This window comes from Haemaphysalis longicornis, unplaced genomic scaffold (genome assembly GCF_048455015.1).
Source record: "Haemaphysalis longicornis isolate Haplotype H1 unplaced genomic scaffold, Haemaphysalis longicornis Haplotype H1 scaffold_6, whole genome shotgun sequence".
In the NCBI taxonomy this organism is placed as follows: Eukaryota; Metazoa; Arthropoda; class Arachnida; order Ixodida; family Ixodidae; genus Haemaphysalis; species Haemaphysalis longicornis.
This window is the reverse complement of record NW_027526407.1, coordinates 63,396,790-63,419,990: the sequence shown is the minus strand read 5'-3', so window position 1 is coordinate 63,419,990 and position 23,201 is coordinate 63,396,790. Positions and strand designations below refer to the sequence as shown.

General features: G+C 45.4%; 1 protein-coding gene across 2 annotated transcripts in view; it reads left to right on the top strand.

Annotated features, from left to right (window-relative positions):
• LOC144142820 (15-hydroxyprostaglandin dehydrogenase [NAD(+)]-like) overlaps positions 1-16,578 on the top strand; it is a 28,183-nt gene extending 11,605 nt beyond the window's left edge. For both annotated transcript variants that reach the window (XM_077674594.1, XM_077674593.1), the window contains exons 4-8: positions 1,170-1,276; positions 6,615-6,711; positions 12,901-12,977; positions 13,672-13,823; positions 16,335-16,578. In XM_077674594.1, the coding sequence (XP_077530720.1) occupies positions 1,170-1,276; positions 6,615-6,711; positions 12,901-12,977; positions 13,672-13,823; positions 16,335-16,458 (557 nt within the window). In that variant the 3' untranslated portion in view covers positions 16,459-16,578. The remainder of the gene's footprint in view (positions 1-1,169; positions 1,277-6,614; positions 6,712-12,900; positions 12,978-13,671; positions 13,824-16,334) is intronic.
• Positions 16,579-23,201: the final 6,623 nt, after the last annotated feature.

Genomic DNA, 23,201 nt, shown 5'->3' with positions numbered 1-23,201 from the left:
CATTTAGTGATAGTTTCTTCCTCATCCATATTAAACGCATGCTTGCTGACATCGCTAATATCGGCAATAACGTAGCCATGTCCGCTGTGAAAGAGGAGTAAACAGAGGTATACAAGCACGATCATGATAAGCTAGACTTGGCACACATACCAGTCAGTCAGTCAGTAAACTTTATTGATGGGAAAGGGGAGGAGGAAAGGGTAAGGTGGGGCTAGAGAAGTGAGTGGAGCCCTCTTTCCAGGGCCCCAGTTTCAGCTGCCCCGATCTTCGCTCTCCGGATCAGCTCTCGCTGCGTACCGAGGGCGGAGTTGGCCAGGGCTGCCTCCAATGTCTCTAGTGTGTTGGGCACACATGCCACATACTGCTGCGGCAAGTTCAGGGTGCGTTAATTGCGGGGGAAATTAAAAAAAATCGAGTTTTGACGACTAACTTCAGGGGTGCGATCATTACGCGAGTGCTATCATTATGCGAGTAAATACAGTAATTGCACACATACCCAAAAATTAGCAGGTCGAACACTTGAAAACCGTATGCTCATTGTACGTTTTTTCCGTACAAACTATTGTCTCCCATGACACTTCTGTAAGCAATACAGTCAATCCCATTAAATTCTTTCAATTTGCGCTCAACAGGAGCAGCAGAGACTAAAAGCCTAACGACAGCTATACCAAGGTCCCGCAATTTTTTAACTATGGCAGGGTAGCCCGCAAAAATACAGCATCACTTTTTATATTGATTTTAATTACTATTACAAGCGTTGTAGAGAGATAGAGAGAAAGAGTTTTTTATTGGATGGAAGGATAACACAGAGAGGTCGGCCTGATCGTATAGTCTCTGACCTGATACTCCGTGTGAGGGTGGGGGAATAGAAAAAAAAAACAGAATAGATACAGAGGGTGACAGGTATGATGGCTGACATGGAAGTTATAGTATAACTATACACAAAATGCCTATCTCATGTACAGCACACGTTCAATAGTTTACCACAACTAGAATGGGCCACAACCTAGCTGCCAAACGGCTGCTTTTGAAAAATGTCAGCACTGCCTTGAAGGCGTTGTTTGAACACTGCTTCTGTAGAATACGGTCATTGCCACTGATTGACATTGCCAACTGGCCGGAATATTTAATCGGTTGGTTATTTTTTGTTACGTTGGTTTTCTCCGCAGAATGCTTTGGTGCAACCCGATCTCTTTTCGGAGGCTTGGATATCGTGGTCAACAGTGCGGGCGTTGCAGTCTGGCCCGACTCCTGGAAAGTCTTCGCAGTAAACGCGGCAAGTTTTCACTATTCCGAAATTATTTACTAGATTCATTTTTATGGCTTACTCATCTTTTGAAATGAACTTCCCAAATGCGAAACGAGGCTAAAAATGCCAGAAATACAGCTTGTTCATCTTTTCATAGGTGCGGGGAATTCCCGCACCTCGTGTCTTCTCAATGTGTGTACCGGCAATGTTTTTAAAATGGCTGCGAGGCACATAAGTGCCTCGCAGCCATAAGCAAGGGGAAACGACTTTAAATGTACCAAATGTATTTTCACACCATAAATATCCTTCAGCGAGACATACAATGGGCTTATGATGCTCAATATATATTATACTAATGTACCAATTGGAGTCATTTATGCCTTTCCACAGTGGTGCCATAAATTCGCTTGCGATGCAATTACAATGCAAGTGCTCCTAAGGCACTAAACAAATCGGCTAGATTAAACGAATAAAGTGCAGAAGTACACCCATTAAAAAGAAGAAGGAATGTCCAGAAATTTTGGGACATTTGAAAACAAACACGCGCCTTGAAAACTTGGCGTCTTCATGGTAAAAGCTGGTCTCATCCGTATTGATGCTAAGATTTCCCGCGAAAAATTTCCGCTTTGGAATATGCTATGCTCAGTCCTAACAGCACATCGTGTGCGTCCAGCCCACGAGTTCACGGCCTTTTGGAAGCAACGGAGGCAGCAAAAATGCAGGGTTTTTCTTCCCCGAAAAATAGAGTTAGTCACCTAATGTCAATGTCTACTACTGACTCGCCGATATTTCTGATCACAGAGGCGGAAAAATGTTTCAAGACTTAGGTGTTTCTCCCAACACGTCATTACAAATTTCAATTCAACACACTCTGGTTCACTCCGAAATTTGCTACTCTCCTGTACACATAAGAGCTACGGGCAAGAAATGATTCAATTTTTTGCCATCTAACTTTGAATTTACCAGTCTTGATATTATTTCATAATGCACTGGGCGTTTTTAATTCTGAACTTAAAACGTCAATGCTGGATTCTGCATGTTTGAATGAAATGTAACTTAAGAATATTGTCTGTTCATTTTGCGAATATGACATTTATATCCCGGCTTTAAGCCTACAGGTAGCTTTTGTGCCCGTTAATTGTTGCTTATAAGTGCACGTGTTTATTAATGTAATATCTTCCTTTGATTACTGTGGTATTTATATATTTTTCTTTGTTCTCTATCAGGCTGAGTCTTTGTCTTGTTTTTTCGTCAAAACGAGTAGCAACCTGACGCTTGCATTATATTTATTCTTTCACTACCATCATGTGAGTTCTCAATTGCGGTTTTACCTTGGTACCTCCCAATGTTTTTGGACCCATCCCGTCTCATTTGCACGCTTTGAAAATAAAATTCAATCAGTCAATTAAGTATCACAGTGCTCATCGAAGAATGTCGCTCGAAACACAGGTATGAACGCACTTTTTAACGAGATGTTAGTTTTTGTCATAGAATCTATGCAATGCGCATGCATTTGCTCAGTCACAAGAGTAGTACAACGGTATTGAAGCAATTATCGTCGTCGCGACAGTTTTCTATTACAGAGCACTCCCGTTGACCGCTAAACACCGTGAAATCCCAACAGAATAAATGTTTAGTTCTTTATGGATTAAAACAGTGCCACAAATACAAATATACCAGTGGCGGCATCGAATAGGTTTTATCAGTGCAGAGTACATAATGGTCGTAGGAAGAGGGTGTAATGCCCCCGACGATTTCGACCAATTCAATTTTTACCCGCTTGATTTTTACCAAATATAATTTGTCACGCGACAAATCTTAAATGGCGAAACAGAAGCGATGGAGCTTCTGGAAGCAGTTTTCTGAAAACCTTTAGGATGCGTAAGGACGAATTTAAATCAATGCATCAAACCAAGTTCGTTAAACCCATTTTCGCTTTGAGTTTTAAACTTGGGGCACACTTTACCGGTTATATGCTTTACCAAACAGGCAGGGTCAGCATCACAGACGGTCAGTCATGTAGGAAGCGAAACACAGTCGAGACCTCTGCAATCTGAAATACTTTAAAAAATTGTGGTCGAAGGGCGTCATGTTAGAAGTCAATGAACAGAGTTATTTGATTTTTGCAGCTAATGGCGAAGCAGCTAAATATGGCGAAATACCGCGGGAAATATATTACGCTTCTTTGACAAAGCTGTGGGTGTGAACAAAATTAGCGATGCAAAAGACAAGTACATCCGATTTGTGGGAAATTTCGTGGTGTCCGTAGGTTTCCTAGACATTCGCCTGTACTGGCATACCATTCGGGTGCTCTTTTCTGAGTGAGAGAGTAAGTGCTTTATTGATAGAGAAAGTGGGAAAGAAGTGGACTGGGGATACTTTGAACTCATTTGGGAGTTCACCAGCATCGGAGGCGTGGCGCAGCAGAGGCGTAGTCTTGGTAGAGCAAAATGAGAAAGCGCAAATAGGTCTGGGCTCCTAGGATGGCCTCACTGGGCTAGAGCGGTTTTAGAAAAAATGATGTCCAGTATCCACCTAATATGTTTGTTTATTCGTGAAGCTTGGTTTTATTTTAATTTCACTGAAATGTTTTTTCAAGTGAGGTCAGAATTTTTATATAATGAAGGAGAGAACTGTTTGTGCGTGACAGGGTGTTTTCCTTGCTCGGAGCGAAAGGGAGCTGAGACGGGAGCGCAAAATACTATCTTTAATAATTTATTTATAACGAACAAAGAAAGACAAAAGAGAAGAAAGAATTCATAATGCTGCGAAATATGTTATATTCGATGTAAAATAAAACGCTCTCAGCAAGTTAGATTCCCTTTCATCCGTATTATTATTTTTGCCGATACCACTCGCATTCTGTTTAGTGCGTCATTTGCCCCAGGGCATCAAATGAATCGACGGATAAAAAAGGGAAAGTGGAAGGGGTGGGGTGCAAGTGGCTTTATGCACAGAAAAATACTTCCCGAGCATGAAAGTCCGACAGCTGCTTGTCGAGAGGACCATGCGTCAACCGATGAATATCGGAACGGCGGCCTGGGGACGTCCCGTGTCTATCACGTGCCGCGTTCGGGTTGAATGGAGTCTTAGACATGTCTCGAGAAGGTGGTCGAATGTCGCTACCGCAGCAGAAGCAGGCACACATGTTTAGTTCACTATTACAACAAAACCCGCATGACAATGGAGAACATGCCGCGTAAAGCAAACTTGCGCAGCGCGCAACTACCAGTGCCGTCGCCCTTTGCAGTCGCGGACTCCACATAATTTGTTGCACCACACGCGGTAAAAGCTAGAATGCTTGACTACCCCACAGTGGGGTGCATTGGCTGCTCCAGAGCGGTGCAACTGGCTTTATGTGATGTCATGCACCTACATCGGCTTACATCTCGCGAGAAGTAAACAAAGTAAATTAAAGTAAAGAAAGTAAAGAAAGAAAGAGAAGTAAAGAACGTAAACAATGGCGGCTGATTTATTCCTCCTGACAGAGTTTCGACATCCTGTGCCGGTCGTTGGACCGCCTGGTGGTTCAATGCGCTTTAATGGGCGCACTTTTAGCGGCCTCAATTGTAGTACGCTGCCATCGCTGACGTGCGTACTAAAACAAAAAAGCTAACATGGGCCGCAGGGACTAGGAGTGACAGCAATATTGCGTTCGCATCCCTCTATGGAGGAATCACTGAAAACCCGTTTTCTTAGTGGTGTGCTGCTGTAGTGCCGACATGAAGAAGTGCATCGTAGACGCTTTCATAAATCTCGCCAGTCGCAGTACTAGCAATAAGTAATGAAGAGTAAAACAGCACAGAGAGAATGTATGAATAAAAGTTCTGGGTACTCAAAATAAGCGGTGTGGCTATAGTTTAAACGGGAAAATTTAATCTAACGAGTCGTTCTCTACGACTGAAATTAGGGTGGAAAGTATGAATGAGTCAACTTTACTCATTATAAAAAGGTTTTTTCGTGAGTCTATAGCATTCGATGCCATCGTATGTCGTCACTACAAGCGCAGTGGTTTATTCAGAATTTCCTCGTAGGAAATACCTAACAAGTCGAAGGAGTGAAGCGTGATTTGTACAGGAAGTGTTCCAATGTTACACAACATGCAGTGTCCCCACACGGCGGTGACAGTTTTTCGCGTTGTGCGGGCCTGGCACAGCCGAAGGTGTCTACAGTCAGGAAAAATAAAAATAAAGTTAGTTGGTTCTGGGGCGCGGACGGACACGGACATTATGGCTTGTTCTGCCCTTGTTCGCAGGCCTAATGGCCTTCTTCGGTTCAGAAGAGTGGAAGCTTAAGCATGTTGGCAGTTCATTTTGGAAAAAGGGTTAACAGCGCGGGACACGAGGACGACGAAGAACACAGGAAAAGCGCCGACTTCAACAAGCTTTATTGACGATACCGGCCAGAATTTATGCAGAAGGGAAACACAAAAAAAAAGATAAAAAAGCGATGGGCATGAGGTCCAACCAACGCCGCCTTATTCACGTGTTGAACCTTATCGCGACACAGCCAGATAACACGCGAAATCGTAGAAGCTGAACAGATACAGCGACTGGGTGAACTATGCATAGTAGCACTTTCCAAAAACGAACTCCGTTATCTGGCTGTGTCGTGATAGGGTTCAACATGCGTATAAGTGAGACCTCATGCCCATCGCTTTCGTTATTTTTTGGGGTGTTTCCCCTTCTTTATATATTCTGGGTGGTATCGTCAATAAAGCTTGTTGAAGTCCGCTTGTCCTGTGTTCTTCGTCGTGCTCGTCTCCCGCGCGTGAACCTTTTCCCAAACCTTCTTCGGTTCGCGCTAACCAATCCTATAGCCATCCTGATTTTGCCTCCTGGTCATCCCTATGTATGACAGTCGATATAAAGCATTTCATGTAATTACGGAAGAAATTCTCCCAAGCCAAAGAATGCGGCAGTCTAAAAGGAAATAATGGCAGGCGAATTGTGGCGGAAATTTTTACCCCGGTTGAGCATCTGTACCTGCAACGGATTAACATGACGTGGTGACGTACGGGGGTAAGGACGTTGCGGAACATATATGATACTTGTGGGAGTAAATGATGTGAAAGTGGACGCGACGCCATGGGAAAAATTGGGCATGATATCTAATGTGTACCTTCTGTTCTCTCGTGGACGAATAATAAATTTCACCTGGCTTGGCGCCTGCACATATCAGTCGTCATTGATTAGATTTATCATTTAAAAAAACAATAACCACTTGATCACAAGTCGAGCACTGCTCCTTAACAAAACGTTTGACAAGACCAACTTATTTTGCAGTCGCTGGGAATCTTTAGCGGGTGGCCGCTCTATTCACCATTGTTACTATCTCAGTATTGAACAAAAATGTTATTTTGCAGGAAGCTGTGTATTCAAGCACCCTCCTTGCGTTCAAGTACATGGGCAAGGACCGCGGCTATAATGGCGGACACGTCATCAAAGTGGCGTCTCTAGCAGGTATAAATGTTCTAAAAGGGGATTGCCTCTGTCTTTGAATAAGTGAAATATTTCTCGCATTGGTTAATATTTTTACACTTGGGTGAGGGGCTCGACGGATTAACCCTCGTATTTCTGAATCCCTCCTCCACTCGAATATCCAGTTGAGGAGATGCTCTAAACAGATTTGCGTTTGTAAAAACATGCGGCATCCACTGCTCAGCCGGTTCGAGGGAACATGAAGTGGAGTGGAGAACAGACTCAGAATGCCGCCATAAGGCTACTAAATAACCAATGCAAGATAGCGATGTTTACTTAAATGTGAGTTTCATAAAACATTATGCCCCATAAAGCTTTTGGCAATGGTCCATGAGGGAGAAAGGTCAATCAGCATCAGCAACAGCCGGCTTGTGTCCCCTGCAGAACACAGTCCTCTCCTTTAGATATCCGTCCACGTCAGTCGACTGATAGCTGAGTTCATCCTTTCCTCCAAATTTTGTAGCTCATCCCTCCATCGAGCCCTTCGTCTACATCTATTGCGTTTACGGTCTATTTTCCGCCACTCCTTCAAACGGATGGCCCACTTGTTCCTCATGCTCATGGCGTGACCCGCCCATGCTCATTTTCTTCGCTTAATTTGAGGTATGTTGTCTTTCACCCTGGTTTGTTCCCTAATCAACGCAGCTGTTTTCTTATCCGTTAGCGTGACTCCTAGCATTCTTCTTTCCATTGCCTGTTGGGCCGATTTAACATTCCTTTCAAGTCGTTTAGTGAGATCCCAAGTTTCTGCTCCGTACTTCGTTGCTGGACGAACGCATTGGTTTAATACCAGCATATTTGGTGACAGAGGAAGCCTGCTGTTCACGTATCGCAGCTTCTACCAAAACAGCCCACCCCATGCGTATATTGATGGTGATTTCCTTTTCATGGTTGGGATTAGCAGCAATGACTTGCCCAAGATAGATGAAATCACGTACTGTTTCCAAGATTTCGCTACCTACCCTAAAGTAACGTTCCTTGGCATGCTGACGGAACATTACCTTTGATTTTTTGTTTGTTTTTAGTCCTGCAGCAATACTTTTCGAGCGCAATCGGCAAAGCTTGCGCTGCAATTTCCGAATGATTTGATTGAACAGAACAATGTCCTCTGCAAACCTCATGGGGCTGAGATATTCCCAGTTGAGTCGCACCCCCGTTTTTCTCCACTGATGCTTTCTGAACACACCCTTCAGTCCGGCTGTAAATAATTGCGGAGATATTGAGTCCACTTGCCAGGCGCCCTTTTGTATAGGAAACTTACACGTTCTTTCATGGAGCCGTATGGTTCCCGTGCGCCCGTCTTACATATCTTTGAAGGCCGCAATGTATGGCTTGTCGCCTCAGTGACCACGTAACGCCTTAATTACAGCAGAAGGGGGCACGGAATCAAATACTTTTTGATAATATATAAAGGCCATGTAAAACCGTTTATTATATTTAGCGCATTTTTCAATTACCTGGTTGTTGCGGAAATATGGTCTCAATTTGAGAAACCCTTCCTGAAACCCACCTATTCTCTTGGCTGTTGAAGGTCTAAAGCCGCACTTATACGATTGAGAATTAGCTTTATAAATAACTTGCAGGTAACTGAGAGTACGCTGATTGGTCTGCAATTTTTCAGCTCTTTGGCATCACCATTCTTCTTTAAAAGAAATAAATTTGCATTTCTTCATACCTTCAGGAGCGTTGAAGTCTGCAAGAACTGTGAAAAAAGGGCTGCAAGTTTTGTTCGTACAAAGTCCCCTGCGAGACGCAGTATATCGACCGTAATATCATCTCCTGCAGATCTGCCTTTCTGAGCATTGCTTTGAGCCCCGTTGTTACCTCATCTCTCGTATAACTGGCGGAACCTGAGGGCACCAGTGAGTGCAATACGTGTATCTGAGTGAGGGTCAGAAACGTACAGTTTTGTGTAAAATTCCTTGGCTATTTTGAGTATGTCATCAATATTCCTTGTTGTGGGCCATTCACGTCGCTGAGTGCATACCTTCTATTTTTGCCACTACTGAGCTTCTAGTCGCTTGTAACCTTTCTCGGTGTTTCAATCTTGCTTCAACCTTTGCAAATGTGAATGCACGGATCTCGGCAGTCTTCCCTTTGTTGTTAAATCTGTACAACTCTTCCAATTTTATTCCATCCCGTGCTCTCAGACCAGCATTTTGGGGCACTTTCCAGTAAGGTCCTTAGTTTTCTGGGATACCTTTTTTCACATTTGGGCTGTCTTTCTCCTATGACCAGTGCGGAGTAAACGACGGCCTTCGTGGAATGAAAGTTGTCAGTGTCCCCATCGCTGTCTTCATTCGACAGCAGGAGTCCGAACTCTTCCATGTTTTTTTTTTTCTAACGGAGGCGTCGTGCACTTTAGCATATTTATGCTTTCTCTACTTTAATCAAAGTGGGTGCGACTTTTACTATGCCGTGGTCACTTGTTCTAACCCTGCCAATCACCTGTACATCGTGTGCCATGCGTGGAGGGCCAGTTAAAATGAAGCCGATTTGATTTTTCGTTTCACCATTTGGCCTTTCCAAGTACATTCCCTATTCTTTCTTTTGTGGAAGACTGTATTCATGATTTGAAGGTTATTTCTTTGAGCGAAGGCAACCACCGTTTTACCGCCGCTGTTTCGTAAGCCTATGCTCTCTGAGCTTTTATGCTCCTATTTTTGCGTTGAATTCGCCCAAAATGATGGAATGCAGAGCTTTTACTTTATTCATAGCCAAGTCAACTTCTCCGTAAAAAACACGACACAACCTCATCATCATCAGTAGATGTGGGCGCATAGACCTGTACCACATGTAATGTGTGCTTTTTGTTGAGCCTAGTAACAAGAGACTCAACACAGGCAATATTCGAGGTCAAATGCTTTATGTTTTCGGTACACCCTGTTTGCCTTGTAACAGCTCTTTAAGGTTTTAGTTTCGCCGTACAGCGTTACCAGAAAAAATACAAAGGAAAATACCGAGGCGACTTGAGCGTGCGCATCTTGAGGAGCGCCCGGCGTCGGCCAGCTCGACCTTCGGGAACACTATGCCCAGCATTCCTGGCGTGATCTCGCGTGCTGTTCTCCTCACCCATTCACATGCGTTCGCACCTGAAGCGGGTGTATAGACGCCAAGTTCGAACTAAAGACGCCGAGTTTGCGAAACCAGTTGCAACGGCTTCTAGCGCATCCTAATGCGATCCAATTTGAGAGAGATGTGAAAGCGTGCGGACAAAACGATCCGGGCAGGTGGTGAGTCCTGGAGAACGTTCAGCGGCAATTCCGGAAATCTATGTCAGTTGCAACAGTGTTGCCTCGGACGAAAAGAGAGGGGCCGCCAGCTCTGCTATTTCTCCAGCCTTGCACCATTAGTGCAAGCTTCGCCGTGCTTTTCGTACGAGAAGGCAAGGAAGGAAGGTGCTCTTGAAGGGATGTCTCCTTCGTAGTTGACAACCTGAGCCTGTTTTTAGAGTAGAAGGGGTGATCCCACAGTATTTGTGAGATGTCCTTCTGGAACTGAAAGAAAAATACGTTCCAAGAATCAGTATCACGTCATCGACGCAAAGCGCGTGGTTTACGACCGGCGTTAAACGCTGCATCAATAAGAAAAAGCGACTTTATTCCAAGGCCAGACGATCTGATTCAGCGGATGACTGGAAGCGCTACAAAGAACACTCTAAACTGTGCAAAGCAGAAATCGAGGCAGCCAAGGAAAAATTTTTCAACAACGATATAACAAACCTACTGCAGACCAACACGAGAAAATTTTGGAAAGTGATAAATCCAAAGTACTCATCATCATCGTCCATATCATTGTCTAAAAATGGTACAGACCTTTCCTCATCAGAGGCTGCAGAGGAATTCAATTCTGTTTTTTGTTCTGTGTTTACAAATGAAAGCCCATTACCAGCCACTCTTACTTTACAGTCATTAGATTCAGCAATTGATGACTTGCTTATCACTCAGGAGGGTATTGCTGCAGCCATTGATAGACTCCCGACCAACTCTGCACCAGGCCCCGATGAAATATGCACCAAACTACCAAAAATGACTAAAGTGGTCATATCCCCGATCTTAGCTGCTTTATTTCAGCAATCGATAGACACAGGATGCGTACCGTTTGCTTGGAGAATTGCCCGTGTTATCCCCATCTTTAAGTCAGGCGACCCATCTGTGCCTCTTAACTACAGACCGATTTCCTTAACCAGCATAGTTTGCAAACTTCTAGAACACATAATATCATCTGCCGTAATGAGCTACCTAACAAAACAGAGCTTCTTTTTTTCTAATCAACATAGTTTTTTGAGAGGCCGTTCTTGTGAAACTCAGTTATTCGAATTAATGACTGATCTCCATAATGCAGTACATTTGTCCTCACAAATAGATGCTATATTCATAGATTTCGCCAAGGCCTTCGACAAAGTCCCTCACATCCGTCTAATGGAAAAACTTTCTGCTCTTAATATCAACCCTAAGATTAACAGGTGGATTGAGAACTTCCTAACCCATCGGTTTCAGTCAGTAACCATTAATGATAATTCCTCCTCTTTAGCTCAAGTAACTTCCGGTGTTCCACAGGGCTCAGTCTTGGGTCCTATCTTATTTTTAATATATATCAATGACATTAACACTAATATCTCTTCTACTATCCGATTATTTGCGGATGACTGCGTCATTTATAAGCAAATTAAAAACCCCCAAGATTTCTTATCCTTGCAAGCAGACCTTAATCAACTGACGAAATGACGAAATGGTGTAGGGATTGGCAGATGGAAGTAAATGTGCACAAAACTAACGCCATAACATTTACCAAAACTAGCGCGTCTGAGCCCCGTCACTATTTTCTCAATAGTATGCCTGTACAAACCGTAACCATGGTAAAATACTTGGGGGTCCACATAATGTCTGATCTAACCTGGAATCACCATATCGATACAATAACCAGCAAAGCTTCTAAATCACTCGGATTCATTAGGCGCAATCTGCATTCAGCTAACACATCCACAAAGCTTCTGGCCTACCAAACACTTGTTCGATCAAAGATTGAATATGCAGCGCTAATCTGGAACCCCCATCAGTCGTATCTCGTAAATAAACTTGAGGCACTCCAAAATAAAGCTGCCCGATTCATTCTCAGGAACTACTCACGAACATCAAGTATAACAGAAATGAAACAATCCCTGAACTTACCACCTCTACAACAACGCCGGCTTTATAGTCTTTTATCGGTTTTCCATAGGCTATACCACAGCCAGTCTTCTTTCGCTGCCTCGCACATAAGACCCACTGGTCGCGTTTTTTCCCGTTTAGATCATGCATTCAAAGTTCAACCAATATTCGCGCGTACCAACCTATTTTTCTTTTCGCCACTCTTACTTGCTATTCGTCACTGGAATCAGCTCCCAGGTAACATCGTCACCCTCAGTAATCACGACTCATTTATCAAAGAGTTGCAGTTATTCCTCAATGTATAAATCATTTTCCAGTGTTTGTGTCATTTTTGAACCTCTTAGATTGGTTCAACGTTCGATGTTTGTGTTATTTTGAACCTGGGTCATTTTTTAACCCTCGCATTTTAGGAATTGGATAATTGTTGTGCGCCTTTTGTGTACCCTTTTTTTGAAACTATGCACTTCGACATGAATGTATTTGTATTCGCATTTTTTTGGGTGTTGCTGTTTTTAATGTTGCAATGTGTTCTTTTTTTCATTGCGACCCCTATGTAACGCCCGTAAGGGCCTTTAGGGTAAATGAATAAATAAATATGGTAAATGTCCCACCTATGGTAAAAGTCAGAGTGAGCCTCTGTTCCTCTCACTTATGCTTAAGCATTCCTTCCTCCCTTTGCAGGATAAATGTTACTCCACCCTTAGCGTAAATTTTTGCCGTCAATGCAACAATTATACTTTTGCACTCTCAATTCCGATGTTTTATGACGTTCATTTTACCCTAAATTGCTTACAGTAGTTACTCGAGTTACCGTAACATCAAACACTGACTACTGGGTAAAAAGGTGAAAGTTTTCTGGATTTCTTGTTCTGCAGAGTGGTTTGGCGATTGCAGCTTTCAATGCTACATCTCGCTAATAAATAATATCTAGAAATGGATAAAAAGACAGAAACACACTGCGCCACACTGAGAAACTGTGTCAGTTCTTCCTCGCATTCTAGTTTTTCGACTTCCTTTCCAGCCGTTTATCCGAGAAGCAACGTGCCAGCCTACGTCGCCTCCAAACATGCTGTCCTTGGTTTGACCAGAAGTTTTGGGGTAAACTGACAATATTTCACTATTCACATTTAAATGCTATTATGAGACGTAGTATTGAAATTTTTGTTTCCGTAAGCAAAATACCTTAGCGTTTCATGCAATATTTCGTTTCTGCTTCTTTCTAGAGGTGTCTCCTGCGTTAAAAGCTCTGTATGTTTTCTCTCGATAGGCCCCGTCATTTGAATAAAGATTCTGTTTAGGTGTGGTTATTGTACTAGTCACTTGTGAATATAGCGTGAGAAGGCTCCGCGCAAAGACACTTTTGACACTCTTGGGACTTGCATTGTTTTACTCGCAACCTATTCACCTCCGCCTATGAGGCATCGCGTTTTCTTTGCAACCTCACCTATAGTTCGGACCTAAGTGGGTAACTGCTTCTAAACACCAGTGGGAAGTTGCTTCGGGCAAGAAAGTCTCAGAGCATCTTTTATTTTCCGTTGACCTCACTCAATGTACCCCTAAATTGGGGCACCACGCGAAATGCATGTCCTGTTCCAACACCATATAAAATTTGGAAATTACTCTAAATACTTGTTAGTGAATGCATAAAGAGCTGCTTCGTAAATATAGCAGCTGCCGTAAAGGCGTCGACCTCGTCATTTTCTGCTTTACACCATGGGGATGCTCAGAAGCAAGCAGCTTAAGTATGTCTGGCTATACGTTGAGTTCTTATTGTATTCCTTTCCTTTTGTAGTCCGACATGTACTTCAATCGGCATGGCGTTCGTGTCAACTGTTACTGCCCGGGCGCAATACAGACTCCGCTGCTGCACAATTTCCTCGATCGTGTAAGGGAATCTGAAGGTCCGGAAATACAGGAATTCGCGCCACTTCATCGACCGATGGAGTGAGTTTCGTTTTGCTTTCCATCTTTCTTTATTAAACGCTTATTGGGTACGCGGTTATCTCTGCTCTTTCTCACTCATACGACTCGGTAAACAGTAACCAATAATATTGACTGCGTAGCTCAAAAATGGCAATGAAATAATACTGGCGACACAAATGGCGGTCACTGCAGTGCTTTTTACAATACACTTGGCCTTGTGTCCATAGTATGTTTATGCCAGTGTCTGAAGGTTCAACACTCGCTACGAGCCTTCTGAAGCAACGTTGGCCTACTTCATTTTCGTAATTCCGGCTTTCACATGAAACACTAATTGTTATTTCCCCAGTTGTTAGGCCGGTGATCTAGCGCGATCAGGCGACAGTTGCAGCTACCTGAATCTACCCAACCCATGATATTCAACCAGGTTGTAGCCTCACATAAAAAAAATTACAGGTTCGTTTGGTTAAGTGAATTCTTATGTCGCATAAATATACTTTTAATTCCATGGAGCCAAGCCTGTTGAATAAAAAATGGGACGTTTGGCTTACGGCATATGTAACAGCGAAACGGCTATTAAACGCGGTCCGTAGCACGTGCTTCGCAATATTACCCCACGAAGAATAGTGTGCCGCTTGCGAATGCCAAGGCATGCGCGGAGTATCCTGTAGAGTTGAGGGTGGCGCGGTTGCGGCGGCTACCGTTTGGAGTCCGGCGCCGGACACACATCCAAAAGCTTGCGTTTGGGGGCCACAGCCAGCGGCGCAGCAATCTCCAGCGAGACAGGCTCCAGGTACTCTAACCGTATGGAAATTGAAGCATTTAGATGATCGGTAACTGCAAGCTCGGCTGTAGTGAAGGGGGATCCTCCAGGCCGGTAAAGCGGAGGTGCCCCGAAATAAATGTCGAAAACACTACATGTAATGCCAAACTCAAAGAAGCGCTTATCGGAACGTTGAATTTTGGTAATTAGCATGTCACTGAAAGCGCTGGAATACCCTCATATAATTTGTGGGTATTCCTGCCATCGTTGTATTTAACGATTCCGTTTAATTTCTCTAATTGTTTAGGTTAATGTATGCCCAATCATTATTCTTGTTTTTTATTACCAGTTCCAGAGAGAAGTTTCGTACATGCCAGTTTCGTATAGTAGTCAATGAATATATTGCATGTCACATCAATCAGTAGTATTCGCGTGTTTAAATGCGAAGAGGAGCACACTGCGCCTGAGTTAGGAGCTTAACTGGGGCTCGGAATACTTGTACTGCTTTTCTTCTTGACAGTGCTTAACTATTGCAACGCGGCCCTTGTATCTTACTGTTCAAATACAAGAGAAAAATAAAAATCCTCTCTCTTCTATTTTATTTTCAAGACGACAAAGAGCCAACATATGTGGCTAGAATAGTACTAGCACTGTGCTCATGCACTGTGAAAGGATTCTGCAAGCTGATCGCGTACGCGCTCGCATTTAAAATTTGAAGGAAAGCTTTGTATTACGCCAATACAAATTCTAACACGTCAATATCTTGGAAATAAGTAGGTTCCACACCATATTGCCTGTGTTAACACCAGGCTAATAGTTATTCGTGAGGCTGTCTAGGTGTGCTCAATCAGGCTGTCGTAGCTTGGTGCGTCATTGTGTAGTTTTAGACGGCCCTATTGGTCGAGCGGTGGGAATCCTCCGGACTTTTGCAGGAAGAAAACCCTACCGTGTTTTTTTTGGCAGGCCATCACGCAATGGATTGTCATTATGGAGTGCAAATATTGCTGTTTAAAGAGCGAACTTTGTTGGTTGTGTCGAGGCAGGCAAGAAGACACGTTTCATAATAAAAAAAACCCTAAACATTACAAATTTTATGACAGCACTTGAATTATATTGCTGAAACTTTCTTTTATGAGAAACGCGCCTTAATAGCTTTTTGCCATTAGAAAATGAGAGGCAAGTGCCGTTCACGCGGAAGAAAAGATGAATTTCCCGCACGGTAGAGTGGCTAGAATTGTGTAATAATTGGTACAGCATTCATTATTAGCTATAGCTCTGAAGCGGGTGATCACCTAGGATTTTCTTCATTTAGATGTTTAACCATTAAAAATGGCAGCGCCTAATCCAAACGACGATATCAAGCAAGGGTATCCCATCGTTCAGAATTTATTTCTACTATACACCCACTACACAATTCATGGAAACGCATTATATTATCACGGGAAGAACAATAGGAAAAAAAGCTGTGGTCCCAACCTCTGGAAAAGAAGAAGAGAAAAAGATACAGCTGCGTGGGCTCTCACATTTCCCTATAATCCTCCATGATTTCTTGTGTGTGTCCTGCCGCCGCGTCACAATACTAAATCCCTAAAAGTACAACTAACTTGCTGATTTTATGGTTTTCATAATGTGTATGTGGTATCAACTATTTAGTACTGTTTTGTCCGGTCAGTTATGCGCATATCTGTGTGCTACATTCCTTTATAGAAAGCCAAATTCAGTAACAAAACACATGTTTAATAGCTTTTCTTTGCTATGCGTTTATATTCCAGCCCTAGCGACGTGGCGCAAGGTGTGATGAAGCTTCTGGAAGATGAACCGAATGGAGCTGCGTTGGTTTGCCTGCCCAAGATAGGACTTTATTACTTTGAGTACGCTATTCGTCCGACTGCATAAGATGGGATCTACGCTGTACATACCGAAACTCACAGCAGCAAGTGGCACATATGTCTTGCCCCCAGACAGTACATCGTTCGTTCGTCACCTTTAATAAAAGTGATCATTCACTAACCGAAATTGGGCTTTCACCCTGGCTCAGTGAGTTTGGAGTAAGTAACAGACGCACGCTAAACTTCCAAAAACATTCGTGCCAGTTACAAGCATTAGCTGTTGTACGACATGTACTATATTTTACACAATTCTAACTTGCGGTAACAAAAACCTTCTTTTTCGGAGAACACTTTGGTGTGACGTGTGGGTGATGACTCGAAGACGCATAATTAACTTTCAGCATTAGCGCGCGGCTGTAGCCGAGCGTCCATACACAGGTTTCAGTGTTAATGCGTCGCACCAAAACAAATAATGCTTGTCCAAGTTTCGTTGGCGCACGGTAATTTAATTACAGGATTTTTTGCGTGCCCTGTATCCCTGAGCAACACTAAGAGTGGACGACGAGCTTACCACATGTCGTCTCATGAAATCTTGTACCAGGATAAGTGGGGAATGTTTTCTAGCGCACAAAGACAGGGACATGCAGAAGAATATGGATGGGGCAAACTTATTCTTCTTTAAGTCCCCGTCTTTTTTGCGCTAGGAAACATGCCCCAGTTATCCCAGTACCAACTTGCTGAAATTTCTGCCCTCCTCTGTCAAGCACGGCCTCGCTGTGACAAGATGGCGAAGCGGGGTGCTTATAACTGCGCTGGGTTTTTATCGCCGGTGACCGACGATAAGCATGGTTCCCTGGGTTTGCCTACTAGCAAAATGCAACCCCAAGTCCGGTAGGTCGGAGTATTCGTATGATTCAGCGCAAAACATCTGACGCTGGCGGCATGAATGGGGAGCGAGATGGTTTATGTTACCTTCAATAATTTATTTCTCATTTTTGTGTTGGGTGAGATTGCGAACATGCAGGGTGCGCACCTATGCAGTTCCTATACTTTGCGACCTTACGTTTACAATTCTCATTATTCATCTTTCGCCATTGGTATATTTGCCTTCGCACACTTGAGGGCCTTGGTCATGCCTGTTGCAGTTGAAGTGTCGTTTTTACTGGCGATTATAGGCACGAACAGGACAACTAATGAAAACTCCCATCGCTGTCACTTGTAGACCAGTGTCCACGAATGAACCACAAGCCAGGTCGGGATGCCTTTTCTACCTCTTTATATTGCATTTAGGCCAGTACCTGAAACATCCTGGTTGCTCCCACCTAACAAACCGTAAAGATGTCCCTTGTCTCAAAGTTGTGTGGCCGGAATTATATATTAAAAGGTGTTCACCGCGCGATTCTGGATACGCACACCGTACGGTCTCCGGTGTAGGTTTATTTCATTTCATTTCATTTATTTTACCCCCCTCAAGGCCAGGGGCTTTACAGAGGGGAGTGGATAAAAACAACAAAAGATTCAACAAAAGCAGCTTGAGTGATGGAAATGTCGCGTGGATTGTGTGCTAAGCAGGGCAATCCCCTGTTTAAGGTATGTAAGGGTTATTGCCCTTGGTACAATCTCCAAGGGATGGATACGTGCCGTGTTTCCTGGTAAGCCGGCTAGCACGAAGACGACGACACAAAAACGCGTGCCCCGGGCCCCGTGCGCTTGATTCGGTCAGCCCTTTTCGCTGAGATTGGACGTGCTCTCTCGCCTTTCCATTTTAGGCGCAACCCGTAATAAATCGGTGCAACACCATGCAGCCGATTTTGCCTGAGTCTATCGGGACGCAACACTGGTGGAGGAGCCGGGTACACCCATGCCTGGATCGCAGTCGGACACCAGCCCAGAAAGGCCTCGCCTCGTCGACACCCCCGTGCATCGCACCAGTCGCCGCAAGCTCGGTCTGTCCCCAGAACTCTCGGGCCTGGCTAACAACGTGCCCCGGAGTCAACCTGCGGTGTTAGCACACTCAGAACTCTCGGGCCTGGCTAACAACGTGCCCCGGAGTCAACCTCCGGTGTTAACACCTCAGCCTCAATCTCGACCGCCTACGGTGATGGCCACCTCACCTCCGGTGTTAACACCTCAGCCTCAATCTCGACTGCCTCCGGTGATGGCCACCTCCCAGGTGATATTTCATCAGCCCCGCACCCCGAACGCGTTCCATGGTGAGGTGTTCGAAGATGTTGAAGACTGGCTCGCACATTTTGAGCGTGTTGCCGATTTCAACCGATGGGACGATCGCGAGAAGATGCGGCAAGTCTACTACTCGGTGGAGGACGGTGCTCGCACATGGTACGAAAATCACGAGAGGAGATTGACGACTTGGAACGACTTCCGTCAGGAGCTCCAGGAAACCTTTCCGAACACCGATCGACGAGACCAAGCGCTGCGTTTGCTGGAGTCGCGTTTTCAAAAGCCCAACGAGAGTGTCGCCATGTTTTCAGAGGACATGGCTCGCCTTTTCCGCCGCGCTGATCCAGCCATGTCTGAGCACAAAAAACTCTGATACCTTATGCATGGAGTCAAGGAGCAGGTGTTTGCTGGGCTTGTTAGAAGCCCACCACGCACGGTGCAGGAGTTTATCAAGGAGGCCACGGATATCTAGCGGGCTGTGCAGGAGCGTAGCCGGCAATATGCCCGAATTAAAACCAGAAGTCGCGCCGATGTCGCTAGTATGACCTGTGACGAGAGCTCCTTGCGGCACCTTACGGTCAGTTCTTCGCGAAGGGCTAAATAATCTTGGACGTGGATTTGCACGTGGACGTGGAATAATCGACGTGGATTTGCACCCTCAGCACGACTGCGCAGTGTACAAGGACTGTTTGCGGCGGCAGTGGTATGGGTGTTAAAGCCTGTCCTGCTGCTGTCATCTACACGTGCCTATACGGCTGCATCTCATCGCATCTCGGGTACCTCATGTGACTGAGGAGGGCGTAAACCACCACCAGAGGTGCTCGTCATACGGCGAAAGGGTTCTTAAAGGGTCCGTGAAGACAAATACAACTTTGGTTAACTTGAAAGGGTTAAGCTTCAGTACCTCACTCAGCTCCATTCCGGCCACGAAAGACGTTTTTTACCAGATAAAAACGCAAAAAATACTTAAGAACTTTCAAATTTCGCGCCACAGTGACGTGTTATAGGCACGAGTGACGTCATATAGGCCATCACTAAAAACATAATTTTCAGTGTCTTAACTGCAGGTTAGCATTCAAGCGCTTCGATCAAACGGAACTAGTGGCTCACTACAGTCGTCTAGTCATGTATCCTGGCGATTGATCAGTTCGGCCACCAGTACTGGGCCATTTTGACGAAAACGCCGCCACCACGCTCCATACGGACGCCAGTAACGTTGGACTTGGAGCTGTCCTTCTGTAACATCAAGACGGTGCCGAGAGAGTTATAGCGTATGCCAGCAGAACACTCTCACGGACAGAAGCCAACTCCTCGGCCAACCGAAAAGGAGTGTCTGGCCGTCGTATGGGCGGTGCTGAAATTTCGACCATACCTATATGGTCGTCCGTTCACGGTGGTCAGCGATCACCACTTACTCTGCTGGTTAATGACCCGTCCGGACGCCTAGCACGCTGGAGCCTTATCCTTCAAGAGTTTGATGTGACTGTCGTATACAAGTCCGGTCAACAAAACGCCGTCGCTGACTGCCTCTCGCGAGCACCAGCTATTCCAGCGTCGTCAGATGACTACGGTGATGACGACGCATTTCTTGGCGTTCTCGACGCATCCTCTCTGTCGGAGCATCAACACACAGATGCGGAGCTGCGGCCACTCATCGAATTCTTGTAAGGACGAACCTCCACCGTACCGAAGCTGTTTTCGAGAGGGGTATCATCCTTCGGATTCCGGAATGGAGTTCTATACAGGACAAACTTTTCCCCACGTGTCAGAAGCTACCTTCTTGTGGTTCCCGCAGCTCTCAGGGACGACGTTCTGCGGGCTTGCCACGACGAGCCGACAGCGGGTCACCTAGGCTACACCCGCACCCTAGCCAGGATCCAGCAATCCTATTACCAGCCCAAGCTGGCAGCCACGGTGCGACACTACGTACGCACGTGTCACGAGTGCCAACGTCGTAAAGAACCGCCACTCCGACCAGCGGGTGTACTGCACCCGGTTCAGATTCCAGCAAAACCTTTTGAGCAGGTCGGAATGGACCTTTTGGGACCATTTCCGGCGTCATTCGCTGGTAACAAGTGGATCATAGTTGCCACGGACTACCTCACTGGGTACGCGGAAACGGAAGCCCTGAAGCGGGGAACCGCTCTCGAGGTCACCCAGTGTTTTGTTACGAAGATTCTTCTCCGCCACGGTGCTCATGCTATCGTTATTACTGACCGAGGAAAAGCATTCACTGCTGCCCTCGTCGAGGAAATCATGCTGCTCAGCGGTACCTCCCATCGTAAGTCGACCGGGTATCACCCGCAGACAAACGGCCTTACTGAGCGCCTAAATAAGACAATAGCGGACATGCTCAGCATGAACACCGACGTGGAACACAAGACGTGGGATGCTGTGTTGCCATACGTCACGTTCGCCTATAACACGGCTCAACAAGACACGACAAGAATGACGCCTTTCTCTCTTCTTTATGGCCGACCTGTCACCACGATGCTGGATGCAATGTTGCCCCATGACACCACCGGCGACAACACGGAACTGCACGAATTCACGGAACGAGCAGAGGAAGCACGGCAGCTGGCGCACGTTCGAATAAGACGGCAACAGCTGTACGACTCCCACCGCTACAACCTCCGCCACAGGACTGCTGTGTACAAACCTGGCGACAGAGTCTGGGTATGGACTCCCGTCCGACGTCGAGGACTCTGTGAAAAACTTCTTAAACGGTACTTTGGACCATATCGGGTGCTGCACCAGGTTACAGACGTAACGTACGAAGTTGTCGATGATGGCCTCGTGTCTCGACGCCGCCGTAACCGCTGCCCTGACGTCGTTCATGTAGTGCGCATGAAGCCATACTTCGATCGTTGACGGACTCATTTTGGACAACACCATAAGTGCATCTGTCATTTTAAATAACTCTACGTGCATCGGGGCGATGCTATTCCGACGGGGGGTAAAATGTCGCGTGGATTGTGTGTTAAGCAGGGCAATCCCCTGCTTAAGGTATGTAAGGGTTATTGCCCTTGGTACAATCTCCAAGTGATGGATACGTGCCGTGTTTCCTGGTAAGCCGGCTAGCACGAAGACGACGACACAAAAACGCGTGCCCCGGGCCCCGCGCGCTTGATTCGGTAAGCCATTTTCGCTGAGAGTTGACATGCTCTCTCGCCTTTCCATTTTTGGCGCCGCCCCTAATAAATCGGTGCAACACCGTGCAGCCGATTTTGCCTGCGTCTATCGGGACGCAACACTATACATTATCAGATAGTGCCGGCAAAAACGGTGTCAACTAAGTTCCTTCGGAATTGTAGAGGCTCTGTGATGGCAGCTGTTGGCCCGGGAAGGTGGTTCCTGTCCTGCGATGTCCTGGGTATAAATGACTGCGAACATATCTTAGTGTGAAAATGCATTACTGCTACTTTATGTTGATGATCAATGCGGGAAGAGACATAGGATGGTGAACGAAGGTAGGATGTGCGGAGAACCGGAGTATGGTAAAAAAATCTTGTGGAAGAAACAAAGACGGAAATACCGGCGACGAGTTGCTAGTTGTGGTAAACAAAGTGAGTTTTTCAAGGAAGTGACACTCGATGTACGACTATAATGACGGTAGCTGAAACGGGCGGTATTATTTTGAACGCGTTCAAGACAGTTAGTCAGAGTTTCACAGCCGGGGTCCCAAATTGGGGAAGCATATTCACGTTTTGGGCGGACTAATGTTTGATACAGCAGTGTTTTTAGGGCAACAGGGGCAGTAGAAAAGTTGCGGCGGAGATAGCCTAGCGTTCGATTCTCATTGTTAATTTTGTTATCAACGCAAACAGACCAGGTAAGATCTGAGGAAATGTGTACTCCTAAATAACGGTAAGATGTTACGAAGTCGAGAATATAACTGTTAAGGTGATAGGAAGGTAGAGCAGAATGTTTAGGTCTTGAAACCCGTAAAATTTTGCACTTGTTAGGGTTGAGTTTCATCTTCCACGTGTTGCACCAGGACGTGATTGCGTTAATATCTGTTTTAAAAGTTTAATATCGTTCTGCCGGTTCTGCCAGCTTCATTGCAAAAGCGATATTGACCTCCTCAAGTTTCACCGCGTGTCGGAATTTTACAACAAAGTAATACCACGGGATTAGCCACAGCCACGGCGCCTGCAAGTAGCGGCCCATGTGGCAAGTTGGAGAGGTAGGAGGAGCGAGTGGCTCGCGAGGCGCAGACAGACACGTGACGTGGTGACGAATGTTTGAGGTGTGAAGATACGCTCGCCGAAGGGCTGATCATGCAATCTGCCACCATCGCTTATAAATCCAGTTGTCCGTCGTCTCACCGACAACCGCCTGCTCCGTCAGACCATTCTGCGGATATCCCTCGGCTTGCCAACGAGTTAAAGCGGAAACGTAAGTACAAACGCGCAAAGAGGCAGGCTGAAAGCAGTGACGAACGGGAACTTTGGTGAGGTCAAAGTACGGATAAGGATGCAGAAAAACGACAGAAGTGAGCTATAGAAGCTTGAATGGACGCCTCGCCTTCGACTTCGACGACGGTTTCAGAAACTGGCGAAACGGCGGTAGTGATTGCACGCAGTACGGAATGCTCGAATAGACCCATCGCTCAGTTGGAAATATGTG